General features: G+C 45.6%; 1 protein-coding gene across 1 annotated transcript in view; it reads right to left on the reverse strand.

Annotated features, from left to right (window-relative positions):
• Positions 1-18,116, reverse strand: part of hydin (HYDIN axonemal central pair apparatus protein) — a 1,099,250-nt gene that overhangs the window by 772,804 nt on the left and 308,330 nt on the right. The window contains exon 13 of the mRNA XM_067997614.1: positions 4,416-4,639. Within this exon, the coding sequence (XP_067853715.1) occupies positions 4,416-4,639 (224 nt within the window). The remainder of the gene's footprint in view (positions 1-4,415; positions 4,640-18,116) is intronic.

The raw sequence follows: 18,116 nt of genomic DNA on the forward strand, positions 1-18,116 counted from the left end.
GACATGGCCAACCGCTGAATGCATTGGTTTGGGTGAGGCTGACCGTGAAAGAAATGCATCAGAGGGTGAGTATGAGACAGAGCCATCACATTGTATGAGGATTGGGTTGACTGGTAGTGGTGGGATGAGTACTGGGGAGGTGAGTAAGTGCAGGTAAGTTGAGGATGAGGTTTGAGTGGGTGTGAGGAGTGACGTGATAGAGTCGTGTTGGCAGTGCAGAAGGAGTTGTGGGGTGGGGGTGGTGATGTGGAAGACGGAGTGTAGGAGAAGCACGAAGTATATTCACTTTGGTTGACCTAGTTAGGTCATTGAAGCGCTTCCTGCACTGGATCCATGTGTGGGAGACGTTGCTGCTGCTGGTGACCTCCTCTGCCACCTTGAGCCAGGCCTTCTTGGTGGCAGAGGAAGGCCACTTCCTCCCGTCCGCCGGGTAGAAAATATCCCTCCTCCTCCTCACCCATCCAGCAGCACCTAGAGTGAGGCATCGTTAAATCCAGGAGCAGCCTTTCCCCTGGGCTGCTCCATTCTATAATTTTGGTTGTTTGATCCAGGAGCAGCATTGGAGGACTGCCCCTTTAAATAGGGCTCCTCCAGCTGACAGCCTGCGATGCGGGTGCGCATTCCGCCCGCTGCGCAGGTTGATGACGGGAAACCGGAAGCCATGGTAGGTGGCTTCAATTTGCCCGTGATCGCATGGGGAACAGACGGATTTTACTGGGCAGGTTACCCACACGTCCAGTTGCCCCCCACGCTGCTCACTGATGCTCAGTTTGGGTTCCGCCAGGACCACTCGGCTCCAGACCTCATTACAGCCTTGGTACAAATATGGACAAAAGAGCTGAATTCCAGAGCTGAGGTGAGAGTGACTGCCCTTTACTTCAAGGCAGCATTTGACCGAGTGTGGCACCAAGGAGCCCTAGTAAAATTGAAGTCAATGGGAATCAGGGGGAAAACTCTCCAGTGGCTGGAGTCATACCTAGCGCAAAGGAAGATGGTAGTGGTTGTTGGAGGCCAATCATCTCAGCCCCAGGACATTGCTGCAGGAGTTCCTCAGGGCTGTGTCCTTGGCCCAACCATCTTCAGCTGCTTCATCAATGACCTTCCCTCCATCATAAGGTCAGAAACGGGGATGCTCGCTGATGATTGCACAGTGTTCAGTTCCATTCGCAACCCCTGAAATAAAAAAGCAGTCCGAGCCCGCATGCAGCAAGACCTGGACAACATCCAGGCTTGGGCTCATAAGTGGCAAGTAACATTCGCGCCAGATAAGTGCCAGGCAATGACCATCTCCAACAAGAGAGAGTCTAACCACCTCCCCTTGACATTCAATGGCATTACCATCGCCGAATCCCCCACCATCAACATCCTGGGGGTCACCTTGGACCAGAAACTTAACTGGACCAGCCATATAAATACTGTGGCTACGAGAGCAGGTCAGAGGCTGGGTATTCTGCGGCGAGTGACACACCTCCTGACTCCCCAAAGCTTTCCACCATCTACAAGGCACAAGTCAGGAGTGTGATGGAATACTCTCCACTTGCTTGGATGAGTGCAGCTCCAACAACATTCAAGAAGCTCGACACCATCCAAGATAAAGCAGCCCGCTTGATTGGCACCCCATCCACCACCCTAAACATTCACTCCCTTCATCACCGGCGCACAGTGGCTGCAGTGTGTACCATCCACAGGATGCACTGCAGCAACTCGCCAAGGCTTCTTCGACAGCACCTCCCAAACCTGCGACCTCTACCACCTAGAAGGACAAGAGCAGCAGGCACATGGGAACAACACCACCTGCACGTTCCCCTCCAAGTCACACACCATCCCGACTTGGAAATATATCGCCGTTCCTTCGTCGTCGCTGGGTCAAAATCCTGGAACTCCCTTCCTAACAGCACTGCGGGAGAACCTTCACCACACGGACTGCAGCGGTTCAAGAAGGCGGCTCAGCACCACCTTCTCAAGGGCAATTAGGGATGGGCAATAAATGCCGGTCTCGCCAGCGACGCCCACATCCCATGAACGAATAAAAAAAAAATCCCGCCTCCCTGGTAATACCGGGGCCCATGAATGTACTCAGAATGGATAAAGTTGAAAGTGTTCTCGGGATTTTAGCAGGCTTGACGCCCAACGAGTCCAATCACTGCAGAGTCTCGAAAGGAAGTGATTGAGAGATGATCTTACACAGGAAAACAAGATAGTAAAGGGTATGGAAAAGGTAGATCATCAACACTACTTCAAAATAAACCAGAAGATAAGGACTCGGCGTCATTGGTTCAAACTAGTAGAAAGAACAAATTTGGGACTGATGTCAGGAAATCCTTCACACAAAGACTATTCAACACAATATATAAGTGGACAGAACAATGTTAGATGAAATTTAATGAAGACAAGGGCAAAGTACTAAATATAGGAAGAAAAAGTGGGTGTCGTTTATACTCCATTAATTGGCTCAAAAGGGCCAAGGATAAAGTTGAAAGTGATCTAAGGGTTTGAGCAGAATTGACACTCAATATGTCCAATCACTACACAACAGTCATTAACAAATCAAATGGAATGCAGAACTCTGCAGCCAAAACCGCAGAGTACGAGTCGGAGGAAGTCACGCTCAAATTATATAGTGCCCAGTCAGCCCATACCTTGAGTATGTTTAATTCTGAGACATAAGGGTTTGGTTCAGAGCCACAAGGCTGATCCTCAAAGCTGACCCTGAGCTATGAGCAAAGACGAGAGAAACTTGAGCTTTTCAGCCTTGAAAGGAGGCAATCGAGAAGTGATCTTAAAGGAAGATAAGACAGCAAAGGGTATGGAAAAGGTTGATCAGGAATACTACTTCAAAATAAACCCTGAGAGTAAGAAAAGGAGACACAGATTCAAACTAGCAAAAGGCAATTTTTTTTTTTAAAGTCTTGCATTTATAGAGCGCCTTTCACGACCTCAGGATGTCTCAAAGTGCTTTACAGCCAATGAAGTACCTCTGAAGTGTGGTCACTGTTGTAATGTAGGAAACGCGACAACCAATTTGCGCTCAGCAAGGTCCCACAAACAGCAATGAGATAATGACCAGATCATCTGTTTTTAGGTGTTGGTTGAGGGTTAAGTATTGGCCAGGATACCGGGTAGAGCTCCCCTGCTCTTCTTCAAAATAATGCCGTGGGATCTTTCACGTTCACCTGAGAGGGCAGACAGTTTAACTTCTCATCCGAGAGAACTAGGATTCATGTCGAGAAAATTTTACACAAGGAGCCTTCAAATTGAGGACTAATGTTCTGACTATGTGCTGGGGGTAGGAAACCCCCATCCCTCGGCAGCATGCATCAATAGGCAGTGCGCCCATGATTTTCCAGCACGTGCTGCTAGAAGGTGATATTTCCCCGTCACCAGCATGTAGTTGGGGTATTACCCCCAAGGAATGGAGTTCCAGGTAAAGCAGTGGAGGTATAAACCATCAGAATCATTTATAGAAACAGTTGGAAGCTGTCTTCTGGATGTATGAGCTAAGATGGGTTGTACTGCCTTCCTCGTCCGTGTCTATGTCGTGGTCTTGTGAAAGCAGGGTTTAAACCGCAATAAGGAAATGTGTGTTATTTTTAGACAAAAGCAAGCTAGTCAGGTGTCTAGCAGGAGCAGGGCATTACAGGAATCAGGTAGGGTGCACTTGTTTACCAGAAATGAAACCATGCAACAATAAGAGGCTGAAGGGAAAGCGATTCATCTGCAAAGCAATAAAGACATGCAGCACACTGGTGTCACAGCTCAGGTTTTAACACTGACTAGCGTACAACATTGCAGATATATACACTTCATTGATTTTCTGCCAGGCTGCTCAAGGAGACACCTTCATGTTACAACCATAGCACTCCTGGCATCTCACTAGAAGAATGCATCTGACTAAGAGAGCATGGAACAGCACTACAAGTCATGGAACAGTCTGCAAACGTCCTTAGAAGCATAAATTAGGTACAGTGTTTTTTTCTTTTTCAAAAATCGGTTGCTGAAGGGGTAAACACAGTTCTACCACATCCTCGTAGAAAATCCTTGAGATAGCTATAAACATAAAATTCACCTCCAATCTTTTTCATATTACCTGAACACATGCAGTTGCACCATTTCCAGACACAAAAGTAAGATGTATGTCAACAGAAGATGGATCAAACTTGGCCTGTGCCCTATATTATGCTTTAACAAAGCCACATCAGATCTGCTGCTGCAACAAGGTCACAAGAAATGTAGTTGAACAGAATGACTCAGTGAAATGGAGTTTACAAAATACACATCTGTTATCTTTGTACCTTTAATCTAAATAAAGCATCATTATTATCCTTAAACTATATAGTACCTTTTATCCCAGGACTATAACCTAAAATACCAGCAAAATACACTAGGTGAATCTGGACACAGAAGAAGCTACTTACTTAAAAGTCACTTGGATTGGTTGTGGGGACCCATCTGCAGAAAAGTGTAAATCTTCAATGAATTCCCCGAGAATGGTGGATTTGAAGGTCACCTCCAACACTTGGTATCCTCCTGGCAACAGAGTCCCTTCACGTGGGTTAAAGCTGAAGCAGGAACCCACTGGAGTAAGTGCAGGAATCAGGCTGTATACAGCTGGAATGTCACCCTTGTTCGCCAGCAACATCTGAGAAGATAAATACAAAGTGAAGAAACTGCTGACATGTTTTAAAAACACAAACCTATTTTTCTTTTTTTCAATCAGAAAGGGGTCATTGTGACATTATGCGACATGGTGTAAAACTAGCGGTAGCGAGTCAGCAGCTCGCTTTACATGTCTCCCCATTTTTATTTCCAATGATTTCAATGAAAATAAAAATCGGGAGAGATGTAAAATGGGTTGCCGATTCGCTATGCCCATTTTATAATATCGCACAAAGTCAAGATCCAGCCCAAACGGTGCAGAATGTCCCATTGCAAATGTGGAACTCGTCAAAAGGGGACTGCAGAGTCACAATCCAGCCCTCATGGAGCAGTTGGCCTTTTTCGCTGCTGTCCATCTCCTAGGCATGCTTAGCATCTGCTTGCAGCGAGCGATTCTGGGAGATGCCTGCTGCACCACGGAGAGAGGGCTGTGATACTGCCGGGGTGGGGTGGGGGGGTGAGGGTAGTCCTTGATCCGATCAAAGCATAGTGCTGCCCAAGTATACAGAACAGTGTAAAGTCACAACATATGTACCTGCAAGAACTATATAATCTGTAATGTATGGCGAACAATGAAAGTTAGAATTTAACATAAACTAATATTGTTGATACTTGGAATCCCAGTTTTAAGGTGCTGGGAAAGAATGTGCTGTGCAGATTTCAACACAGTGAGGATGCAGGAGGAGCTTGTAGGATGGAAAATCTGCAGCTTAAAAGGGTCAAAACATCAAACAAAGTTGGTTCGAAATGGTTTCCAAATATATTTCTCGACAGTGCACCACCCTCCGAAACCAGCACTCCAACAACAACAACAACAACAACTACTACTACTACTCGCATTTATATAGTGCCTTTAATATAGTAAAACATCCCAAGGTGCTTCACAGGAACATTATCAAACAAATTTTGACACCAAGCCACATGAGGAGATATTAGGGTAGGTGACCAAAAGCTTGGTCAAAGAGGTAGATTTTAAGGAGCATTTTAAAGGAGGAGAGAGAGGTAGAGGTTTAGGGAGGGAATTCCAGAACTTGGGGTATAGGCAGCTGAAGGCATGGCTGCCAATGCTGGAGCGATGAAAATCGGGGATGTGCAAGAGGCCAGAATTGGAGGAGCGTAGAGTACCAGTTCCCTGTGTTAACAGCAAGCTTGACTGATGAAAGTATAGTTCAGAATTTAAACCAAAGTTTCAATCCTTGATACACCAATTAAGTGCTGATTTTTTGTTTTAAGTACACGAGAAGGTAAATCTTTAGATTTTTTCTTTTAATAGATGGAAAGGCGTACGGGCCACAAATTAGCACGTGGCCAAATTCTCAGTACTCGTTCCTGCTATGCGAAGCTCCGCTCCAGGAGCGCTGAACTCTAAAGTTCACCCCACGAAGAAAAGCAGCACTCTAGAGGTGTGCTGCCAGATTCAGAATGCAACTAACAAGTGGTAATCTTGTATTTTAGAATGCAATTGATGTCATCAACCCAGACACAGAAATCAGAACTGTGCTTTTCTTCAGCCGGTCATCAAGTATCAGCCGTGTGATGAGGTGCTGATTGTCCTTTACTGAGTACTACATTTATTCATTACTTTAGCTGTAATCATGCATGAATACAGATCTAATGCAAGCTAACGGATGACATCAAATGTCATTACTGAAAACTGAAAAAGAACAATTACCCTGACTACCAATTTCCATTTCAAATCGTAATTCAGACAACATTAGACAGTATAAAAATCTGCGCAAGGTACAGTTGAGTAAAATACCTCAATCATGCCATATGCTTTCGGTCATACAACAAACAATTGATTTTCCGTCCTATCTATGTCAATCTTCATTAAGCAAAAATGAACGTGGATGAGATGCCATGTTAACTGGAGACACACACATATAAGTCAAGCGAGATGTTAAACCAAGTAACTAAAGCCAACTGAAAGAACATTAATTTATGCTGTTTATATTATTACTGTATGAAGCTAAAGTCACTGTAAAAGAGAAATTCTTCCTGTCAATAATTTTAGTGAAAAGACTGCCTGGCCGATTTTCCTCCCCTCCACCTGCGAGCAAGTCAGGAAAAACGCTGCCAAAGATCATCTGAACCAAACACAGGTGAACCTGCCATATTTTCCGGTTTCAGGTCATTAGCCTTTAGTGGGTGTGTGCCAGAAACACCTCACACCTGGGATCTGGATAGGAGAAGGAACTTGGCTAGAAATTGGATCTCATTGCTCCCATTTTACAAGTGTAAAACGGGCGCAACGAGGGCCAATTTCGGGGACCAACATCCCGCATTCAAAGGATGCCTGAAAGACATCTGACCTGATATTGGGTCAGGCCATTTTTCCCAAGGCGGCTGCTTAAAGCAGGCGTTAGGCTCCTTACATATGTAATGAGTGGCCTAATGCCTGTTTTAGGCCTCCTCACCTAAATTCGAGTGCGATGAGTAGAGCAGGGGCCGGGCCCACTCCACTCGGGATTCTTCAGTGGCTGCTGCATCCTAACAGATAGGAGCAGGGTACTCACGATCGTCCGTCACCCCCCTCCCCCGCGCCCCCCCCACCCCACGCCATGCTGTGCAGTGCCACAAAATATTCAATGACCTCGCCAAGAAAGGCAAGGGAGGAGCATGTAAGGTCAGTTCATAGTTATGTACTGCACCATTTATTACTATTATGCTCTCTTCCTTCTTACTCATCCATTCCTTCACTTTCTCTCTACCTTTCCATGGGTGCCCTTGAAACTGGACTGTGCACTTTCCAGCACCACCTTCACCATGACTCTGCCCAAGATCTCCCACCGGAAACTCCTTCTGTGACGAGCAACTGCATGCTGCAATTTCTGCCTTCACAATACTCAAGAAGATCACTTAGACACTTAGCTATAGAGCAGCCACCAATGTCACGCATTCAATGCATGCTTCTGCTTTTGTATGAGAAGGCAGTGCAGAACAGAAGGCATAGGTACACTACTGGAGGAGGTACTGCCACCATCGTGGAGCAGACCCTCAAAATTCAGAAATGGAGGAGAAGGTAGGAGCTGGGAAAACAGGAGGAACAGCCCCAATTCAGGATTTTTACACCACATGTTTCCTTTACACTCCATCCTATTTGGTCACACAATTATTAACACACAAGTTTGTCTAGCTCAGCAGCTTCATGTCAACTGTTTGGAGAAGGCTGCTCATTAATAAGTTGCTGGGAGCATGTGCTCCTGACACGTATCCTCTCTCTATGTCCGCAAGTGTGGATTAAAGAAGCTGACTTGGTGTCTGCACACCTGAACTCTCCCAACTCTCTAGAGGAATAGGACAATATACCTGACATTCCAGGGAAACTAATAATGAATCAAGAGATGGAACTCACTAAAGTTAACGTAAGCGAGAAAACAGTATTAGAAAAATTAATGGCACTAAAGACTGACAAATCCGCAGGACCTGATGGTTTCTGCCCTGGGGTTTTGAGAAGTAGGTGAAGAAATTGCAGATGCTTTAGCCATAATCTTCCAAAGTTCTCTTAATTCAGGAATTGTCCCTTTAGATTGGAAAATTGCAAATGCAACTCCATTATTTAAGAAAGATGAGAGAGAGAAACCAGGAAATTATAGACCTTTTAGTTTAACATCTATTGTGAGGAAGTTATTAGAATCTATAATTAAGGGCAGTGTGACTAAGCACTTAGAGAAATTTGAACTGATTAGAGAGAGCCAACATGGATTTGTAAAGGATAGGTCATGTCTCACGAACCGAATTGAATTTTTTAAGGAAGTACTAAAGTAGTAGACAGGGGAATGTCCATGGATGTAGTTTATATGGACTACCAGAAGCCATTTGATAAGGTTCCACATAAGAGACTGTTAGCTAAAATTAAATCTTGTGGAATTTAAGGCAAATTATTTACCTGGTTAGGAGACTGGTTAGGCAGTAGAAGACAGAGAGTAGAGATAATGGATATGTAATCAAATTGGAAGAAAGTGACTAGTGATGTCCCACAAGGATCTGTACTAGTGCCTCAACTATTCACTATATTTATCAATGACTTAGATAAAACCATATATCCAAATAGAGCCATATATCCAAGTTTGCCAATGACACAAAGATTGGTGGCATAAAATTACAAAGAGACATTTATAGATTAAGTGAGTGGGTAAAACTGTGGCAGATGGATTTCAACACAGGTAAGTGTGAGTCATTCATTTTGGACCAAAAATGGATAGATCCCGAGAATTTTTTAAATGGTGAAAAGTTAGGTACAGTGGAGGTACAAATAAATTTAGCAGTACATGTACACAGGTCACAAAAATGTAGTAGTCAGGTATAAAAAATAATCAAAAAGGCTAATGGAATGTTAGCCTTTATATCTAGAGGGCTAGGATATAAAGGGGAGGAAATTTTCTAATAAAGCCCCGGTTAGACCGCATAGTTCACAGCAACACACCTAAGAAAGGATATATTACAAAGAAAGGAGAGATTACATAAACTAGGCTTGTATTCCCTGGAATATAGGTTATGGGGGATTTGATTGAGGTTTTTTAGGATTTTGAAAGGAATTGACAGGGTAGATAGAGAGAAACTTTTTCCACTGGTGGGGACGTCTCGGACAAGGGGACATAATCTTAAAATCAGAGCCAGGCCATTCAGGAGAGAAGTTATGATGTGGAGATGCCGGTGATGGACTGGGGTGGACAAATGAAAGGAATCTTACAACACCAGGTTATAGTCCAACAGTTTTATTTGAAAATCACAAGCTTTCGGAGCTTGCCTCCTTCGTCAGGTGAGTGAGTGAAGGATTTTAAAATCGCATAGCATATATTAGGCTGGGAGACAATCACAGCAATCAAAGGTGTCGTTGGCGTTCAGACAGGTTAGCCACGGAAAACCTTACAGTCAAACTGGAATCCTCCGGAGGGTCGCTGCCCTAAGCTTGACATGTATGCTCAAGCTGTCAGGAGATGCGTTAACGCCAGATTCATCAGCCGCACTCACAAGACAGTCCAGAATGTCACCCGAGCACAACGCAACGCCATCGACGCTCTCAAGACCAACCACAACATCGTTATCAAACCAGCGGACAAAGGAGGAGCCATCGTCATACAGGACAGAACGGACTATTGCAAAGAAGCAGACTGACAACTGGACAACCAAGAACACTACAGACAGTTATCCGCAGATCCCTGTGTGAGAACCTCTCTGGATACGTCGAGGGCATCCTGAAACCCATCGTACAGGGAACCCCCAGCTTCTGTCGCGACACTACAGACTTCCTACAAAAACTCAGCACCCACGGACCAGTTGAACCAGGAACACTTCTCACCACGATGGACGTCTCGGCACTCTACACCAGTATCCCCCACGATGACGGCATCGCTGCAACAGCCTCAGTACTCAACACCAACAACAGCCAATCTCCAGACGCCATCCTACAACTCATCCGCTTCATCCAGGATCACAATGTCTTCACCTTCAATAACCAGTTCTTTACCCAAACACACGGAACAGCCATGGGGACCAAATGCGCACCCCAATACGCCAACATTTTCATGCACAAGTTCGAGCACGACTTCTTCACTGCACAGGACTTCCAACCAACGCTATACACCAGATACATCGATGACATTTTCTTCCTATGGACCCACGGCGAAGAATCACTGAAGAGACTACACGATAACATCAACAAGTTCCATTCCACCATCAAACTGACCATGGACTACTCCTCAGAATCGATTTCTTTCTTGGACACACGGATCTCCATCAAAGACGGGCACCTCAGGACCTCACTCTACCGCAAGCCCACGGACAACCTCACGATGCTCCACTTTTCCAGCTTCTACCCTAACCACATCAAAGAGGCCATCCCATATGGACAAGCCCTGCTCAGACGAGGAGGAACGCGATGGACACCTACAGACGCTGAAAGACGCCCTAATAAGAACGGGATATGACGCTCGACTCGTCGATCGACAGTTCTGACGGGCCACAGCGAAGAATCGCATAGACCTCCTCAGAAGACAAACACGGGACACAACCAACAGAGTACCCTTCGTCATCCAGTACTTCCCCGGAGTGGAGAAACTACGCCATGTTCTCCGCAGCCTTCAACATGTCATCGATGACGACGAATACCTCGCTAAGGCCATCCCCATGCCTCCACTACTCGCCTTCAAACAGCCACCCAACCTCAAACAGACCATCGTTCGCAGCAAATTACCCAGCTTTCAGGAGAACAGCGTCCACGACACCACACAACCCTGCCACTGCAACCTCTGCAAGACATGCCAGATCATCGACACAGATACCACCATCACACGAGAGGACACCACCCACCAGGTACATGGTTCATACTCCTGTGACTCGGCCAACGTTGTCTACCTCATACGTTGCAGGAAAGGATGCCCCGGAGCATGGTACATTGGCGAGACCATGCAGGCACTGCGACAACGGATGAACGGACATCGCGCAACAATCGCCAGACAGGAGGGTTCCCTTCCAGTCGGGGAACACTTCAGCAGTCAAGGACATTAAGCCACCGATCTTCGGGTAAGCGTTCTCCAAGGCGGCCTTCGAGACACACGACAACACAAAAGCATCGAGCAGAAATTGATAGCCAAGTTCCGCACCCATGAGACAGCCTCAACCGGGATCTTGGGTTCATGTCACGCTACACGTAACCCCACCAGCGGGGAAAAAAAAGTTATCTGTTTTTAATACAACTGGACATTCTCTCTCTCTCTCTCTGCCTTTCGGGTCTCTTTCTCTCTCTGTCTGTGTAATCTGACCCATTGTGTATTCCGTATACTGGGATGTAAGGTTTTCCGTGGCTAACCTGTCTGAACACCAACGACACCTTTGATTGCTGTGATTGTCTCCCAGCCTAATATATGCGATGCGATTTTAAAACCCTTCACTCACTCACCTGACGAAGGCGGTAAGCTCCGAAAGCTTGTGATTTTCAAATAAAACTGTTGGACTATAACCTGGTGTTGTAAGATTCCTTACAGGAGAGAAGTTAGGAAACATTTCTTCACGCAAAGGGTGGTAGAAGCATGGAACTCTCTCCCACAAAAAGCAATAGATGCTAGCTCAATTAATAATTTTAAATCCGAGATCGATAGATTTTTGCTAGCCAAGGGATATGGAGCCAAGGCGGATAGATGGAGTTCGGATACAGATCAACCATGATCTCATTGAGTGGCGGAACAGGCTTGAGGGGCTGAATGGTTCCGAACAACTCACCTCGCACCCCATCATTCAAACTCACACTGCCCAGCAGCAACCATCCCAGGGGTTTAGGCAGTCTGTGAGCAGCACAATAAGTGACCCACAGAGCACGAGTGAGCAGGAGCAGGAGCAGGTGCAGGTCCAGCACAACGTCCTCCAGCTATCCTTCAGCAGCCTCTTGTTGCTGCTGCTGCTGCATGTGAATATTTCTCTGAATTGCGATATTATGGAGAAAGCAGCAGAGTACGATGATCAGGAAATTTTTGGCTGAATTATACTGTAGAATGCTCCCCAGAACTATCGAGTCATCGGAAGTGCTGCTTCGAATGCCTGCTGTGTGCTCGATAATGGATCCGATGGAAGAGCTTTCCTCATTGCATTTGTGCTCAGCTGGAAATATTTTGCTTTTCTATTCTTCCTACCAAAGTGAATGACCTCACATTTCTCCACATTATACTCCATCTGCCACCTTCTAGCCCACTCACTTAACCTGTCTACATCCTTTTGCAGACTTGTTGTGTCCTCCTCACAGCTTACTTTCCAACCTGGCTTTGTATCATCAGCAAACTTGGATACATTACACTCGGTCCCTTCATCTAAGTCATTCATATAGATTGTAAATAGCTGAGGCCCAAGCACCGATCCTTGCGGCACCCCATTAGTTACAGCCTGACAACCTGAAAATGGCCTGTTTATTCCTACTCTCTGTTTTCTGTCCGTTAACCAATCCTCTATCCATAGCCACATCATAGGCTGTCAGCTGGAGGAGCCCTATTTAAAGGGGCAGTCCTCCACTGACTGATGCTGCAGAAAGGAGCCAAAATTACAGCATGGAGCAGCGCAGGGGGAAGGCTGCTCCCAGGTTTAATGATGCCTCACTCCAGGTCCTACTGGATGAGGTGAGGAGGAGGAGGTCAGAGATCTTCTCCCCGGCGGACGGGAGGAAGTGGCCTGCCTCTGCCACCACGAAGGCTCGAGGTGGCAGAGGAGGTCACCAGCACCACCAACATATCATGCACCTGCATACAGTGCAGGAGGCGCTTCAATGATCTAAGTAGGTCAGCCAAAGTGAGTACACTTACTCATTCCCCTACACTCCGTCTGCCACATCACTGCCCCCACCCCACATCTCCTTCTGCACTGCCAACACTACTCTATCACATCACTCCTCACACCCAACCAAAGCTCATCCTCATCTTGCCTGCACTTACTCACCTCGCCAGTACTCATCCCACCACTACCACTCAACCCAATCCTCATACAATCTCATGGCTCTATCTCATACTCACCCTCTCATGCATCTCTTTCACGGTCAGCCTCACACAACCTGCCACTGCCTGTGCTGCAGCCACAGGGCATGCATCACATATGTGTAGTAGGAAGCGTAAGGCAAACGTGTCGTGAGCATGAAGGGGATGCACAAGGGTGTTTGAGGATTTGTCATGGTATTTACTTATATTTGATTTCTGATCAACTCATATTACATATTATATTGTCACCACTACAGCCACGTCTTTGCAAATCTTGTCTGGTTTGTGCAATAATGCCCTTTCCTGAGGATCACAATGAAGACCCACACCTGATGCCACCCATTGTGTCACTGCAGAGTGGGTGTAGGTGTATTTGCAGGGCTCTTTTGTGCAGACGACTAAGAGATGTCGGCGATGTCCCCGAAGGCACCCTGGAAGGATGCGGAGGAGAAGTTGTTGAGAGCAGTGGTGACTTTGACAGCGACAGGTAAGAAGATGGTGCTCGGGGCAGCCGGGAGCAGCTCGGCATGAAGGAGGCTGCAGATGTCCACAACTACATGTCGAGTGACTCTGAGCCTCTGTGTACGCTGCTGCTCAGAGAGGTCCAGGAAGCTGAGCCTCGGTCTGTAGACCCTGTGGCGAGGGTAGTGCCTTCTGCGACGCATCTCTCTCTGTGGTTGCCCTCCCTCCTGCTCTGCAGGTGGATGTGTCACAGCACTGTGTTGTGGAGCCCCACGTGTCAGAGGTGGACGGCGTGGTCAGCGAGGCTGGTGATGCTGTTCGTCCTCCGAGGAGGTCATGACTGCAGCTATAGCGGCCCCCATCCAGAAGATGTACGTTTGAGGGGGTCCGCAAGGTAGGTAAATGTGTCTGCACACCGGGGTTGAGGTTGCAAGTTTGTGAATTTTATTGTTAGAAGGAGTGTGGTGGAGGCCAAACTTTATCCAAAGTGACAGAGTGGCCTCCTGCAATGAGTGAGGGTCTCCCCCCACCCCACCTGTCAAATGGAACTTTGCAGCTGCCACAGGCTGGTGGCTGCAACATGTCCATTTCAACTGGGAGTGTTTCCCCCAGTACGGGAAACACTCTCAGTTGAGTTGAAAATCCCATCCCTCCTAAAATATCCTACAAATCAGGTCTGCAAATGACCTGAACTATCTAATTAATTGCTGGCGGGAGTCCTGCATGCGGGGGCTGCGCGCGCATCTAAGCGCATCACTGGGGAACCCGGAAGTGGGCGGGTTTGAGCCGGGTTCCAGACCCGCCCCGGGAATCCCCGATTTTCGGAGCCCCCTGCCACGAACCCGCCGTCTCGGACGTCCAAAAATCGAGCCCATTAAGTGGGGCAATTTCACCCCAATCACCTGTCACTTCAAAGCTTTTTTTTAAAACACACAAGATGCAATGGAGAAAGACTCAGTAAGAAGAGTGATGAATTTGCCAATATAATAGTTAGCTTATCTATGTTGTAACAGTGCTACTCAATGCATGACATCAAAATGATGACTGAATTATGTTTACATGCACTGGTCCAACATCCCCAGCCTCTAACCCCGCTTTACCTGAAGACTTCACCTGGTCACGGGGATTGACTGGTTAAAAATAAAATGTTCTGAGTATATTACATGAACAATGGCACAGATAATAAAGGTATCCTATTTAATATATTAAAAGTCTCAGTCTGTATCACCTACACAGTGCATAAAATATAACAAATACAGTACCAACTTTTGTTATGACAGGTTATACATCTGTAATGTGATTTGAGACCAACAGGGTATAAATTACTTGAAGACCAAGTGAAACAAAGGAGCTGGTTTTCAAGTCCAGTTTAGGTTTTTCTGTCTAGCTGCAGCCCAATTTGCTGCAAAAATCTTGCTCACTGCAGCCCATTTTCTGTGATCATTTGAAGAATAATTCAAAGCTGCCTGTTCAGCTTTGCCTTGATGCAGGGAGCCAGTCAAATGACAGATATGGAATATGTGACCGGCAGCTCAAAATTAAGCAGATGTGTGCACTTAAAGGTAAATGGCTACACATGGGTACAAATGTTGTTTTAGCCTTTATAAAGCTTCAAAATGAATTTTAAATATTTGTCAGCCTGGCCAAGGCTAGGGAGGGAGAGGAAAATCAACGTGGAGGCAGGAAATGGATTTTGCAGAGCCTGGTTCTTAGGTGAAGGCAGGTTATTGCAACCCACTTGCAGGCAGATCTTCCTGTTATCATTCTCCTGCAACCCCTTCTTCACTGTCAATTCCACGAGGATAAGAGAAATTCCCAGAGAAGTACCCATCCTACTACTTTAGGGCATTTGGATTGAGAGCAGAATTTCCTTCAATTGTCAATGAAAGAGAAAGAATACAAAATGCAAAAATTCTGTGCAAATTGGCCAAAAAAAATTTCAACAAACTAAATGCAATTAAAAGGCAATGAAAAAGTATAATCTCACACTCATACCCACTGCAGTTAAAAGCTTTAAGAGAAATAGCAGAAAACAAGGTACTAAATGTGCCCAGCAATGATGCATTTCAGTAGCAAATCAATGAAAATTCCGGCAGGGAAGCCCCATTCTCATCTGCATGATTTGCAAGGGATACAAAAGGTTTAGATGTTAGGCGGTTCTTCTTTTCCCAGAGAATAGTAAGCATATGGAACAAGTTGCTGGCTTGTCTGGTGAGTGATGAGTCACTGTGTACCTTCAAGAGAGAGCTGGACCAGTTCCTGGCTGGAGCGGAGATCGCATCATACAAGAAGTAGGTACAAAATAATATTAGTCATGATCAATGTGGTCTCCTGGACTAGTTTTGATTGCCTAGAGGGATCGGAGAGGAATTTTATAGATTTTTTACCCTGATTGGATTCTGTTTTTGATCTGTTCTTTCACCTTTCTCTGGAGACTTTCTCTGGAGGGGGTAAAGAGACTCTTGGCGTAATGCAAAAAGCATCACAACTGTATGGGACAGGCTAGGTGGACCAGCTGGTCTTTTCCTGTCCGATCTTTTCCTATGTTTGTATGTAACCCTTAATGAAACCCACGAACATCAGCTGCACAAACCTCTTCAGCACCTTCGCAGCCCAACCGGAAAACACTAGGCAACATATTCCAGGAAAGCCTTCAGGGCATCGACTGTCCCCTGAATTATCCTCCCCTCTCCAAGCCGGACCGTGCATACCAGTACACAGCACAAAATCTTCCCTAGTGTGCCCTAGGTCTGTAATCGCAATGGGTCTACTTCTTATTTAGAACTGACACATCCCATTTCAAAGACTATCCGCAGTTAGAGTCCTAAAACAAGATTTCCTTGTCTTACCAAACAGGGCCCTGACTTTGTGTATGAGTCGGCAGTGCGGTCAAAATTAGTAGCAACACTACAACACATGTAGAACTCAGGAGTCATCACTCTCAAACTGTAGTGTGTTTAAAGTCAGGATTCACGGCAACACTTCAGGTGAGGGCCAAATTTTCTGAAGAAATGGCAGTCTAGGGCAGCTTACAGCCCTACAAATGATCTTAAATTAAAACAGGATCAGGGTGTGCCACAATTATATTTTTTTATGGACATTGGGCAAAGATCAGTGCAGGAGGCCTTATGCCTGTTGTTTTTGGACAGCAGGCAGAAGGCCCCAATGTCAGCAGCCGTTGCCTCTCAGAGCTGCAGCAGCGAGAACTTTTCTTCCCCACTTCCAAGCGCTCAGCCCTGCTAGGGCAGACCTGTGCTGGGAGAACGCCAGGGGCATGCAAATGATCTGAACCCCCAAATCCAGGCAGGTCAGGCACTTCAGGAGCACTGCACATAACTAAGTTTCCCACCTGATGCCTAGGCTCGTGTACAGTGCACAAGTGGAAAACATGTTTTAGTAACAGTTTTGTTTCAACTTTTCATTTTCTGTAGATTAAAGGAACATTGCTAGCAGAATAATTTGACTTCCAAACTTATCACATCCAATTACACTGATTAAATGCACACTCACAAATTAAGACACGTTGGCCACTAATGAGACTTTATGTTCAAGTATTTAAACTTTGAAAAAAGAAAAAAAGATAATATTTCAATTAGTAGCAAAAGTTATAAAAGGAATGGGAAGAATATAGTTAAATGGAACATGGATGTAAAAAGGCAAGAGACTGCTGATCAAGTTATATCAAGTCTACAGTTCAGAAACAGGCCACTCGGCCCAACTGCTCTATGCTGACGTTTATGCTCCACACGAGCCTCCTCCCTCCCTACTTCATCTAACCCTATCAGCATACCCTTCTATTCCTTTCTTCCTCATGTGTTTATTTAGCTTCCCCTTAAATACATTCTATGCCATTCGCCTCAACTATTCCTTGTGGGAGCGAGTTCCATATTCTAACCACTCTTTGGGTAAAGAAGTTTCTCCTGAATTCCCTATTGGATTTATTAGTGATTATCTTATATTTATGACATCTAGTTTTGGACTCCCCCACAAGTGGAAACATCTTCTTTCTCCACATCTACCTTATCAAATTCTTTCATTATGTTAAAGACCTCTATCAGGTCACCACTCAGCCTTCTCTTTTCTACAGAAAGGAGCCCCAGCCTGTTCAGCCTTTCCTGATCAGTATATCCTCTAAGTTCTGGTATCCTCTAACCAATCTTCTATACAAGTTTAACATAACTTCTCTGCTTTCCAATTCTATCCCTCTAGAAATGAACCCCAGTGCTTTGTTTGCTTTTTTTAAAACGGCCTTGTTAACCTGCATCGCCTCTTTCAGTGATTTGTGTATCCCTAGATCCCTCTGCTCCTCTACCCCATTTAGACTCTTTATTATCCAAGCAGGATGTGGCCTCCTTATTCTTCCTACTAAATTGCACCACTTCACACTTATCTATAGTGAAATTCATTTGCCAATTACATGCCCATTCTGTGAGTTTATTAATTTCTTCCTGTATTTTGTTGCAGTCCTCCTCAATTAACTATACCCCCCAATTTGGTCCGCAAATTTTGAAATTGAACTTCCGATTCCCATGTCAAAATCGT

This window comes from Heptranchias perlo, chromosome 16, assembly GCF_035084215.1.
Source record: "Heptranchias perlo isolate sHepPer1 chromosome 16, sHepPer1.hap1, whole genome shotgun sequence".
Taxonomy (NCBI): domain Eukaryota; kingdom Metazoa; phylum Chordata; class Chondrichthyes; order Hexanchiformes; family Hexanchidae; genus Heptranchias; species Heptranchias perlo.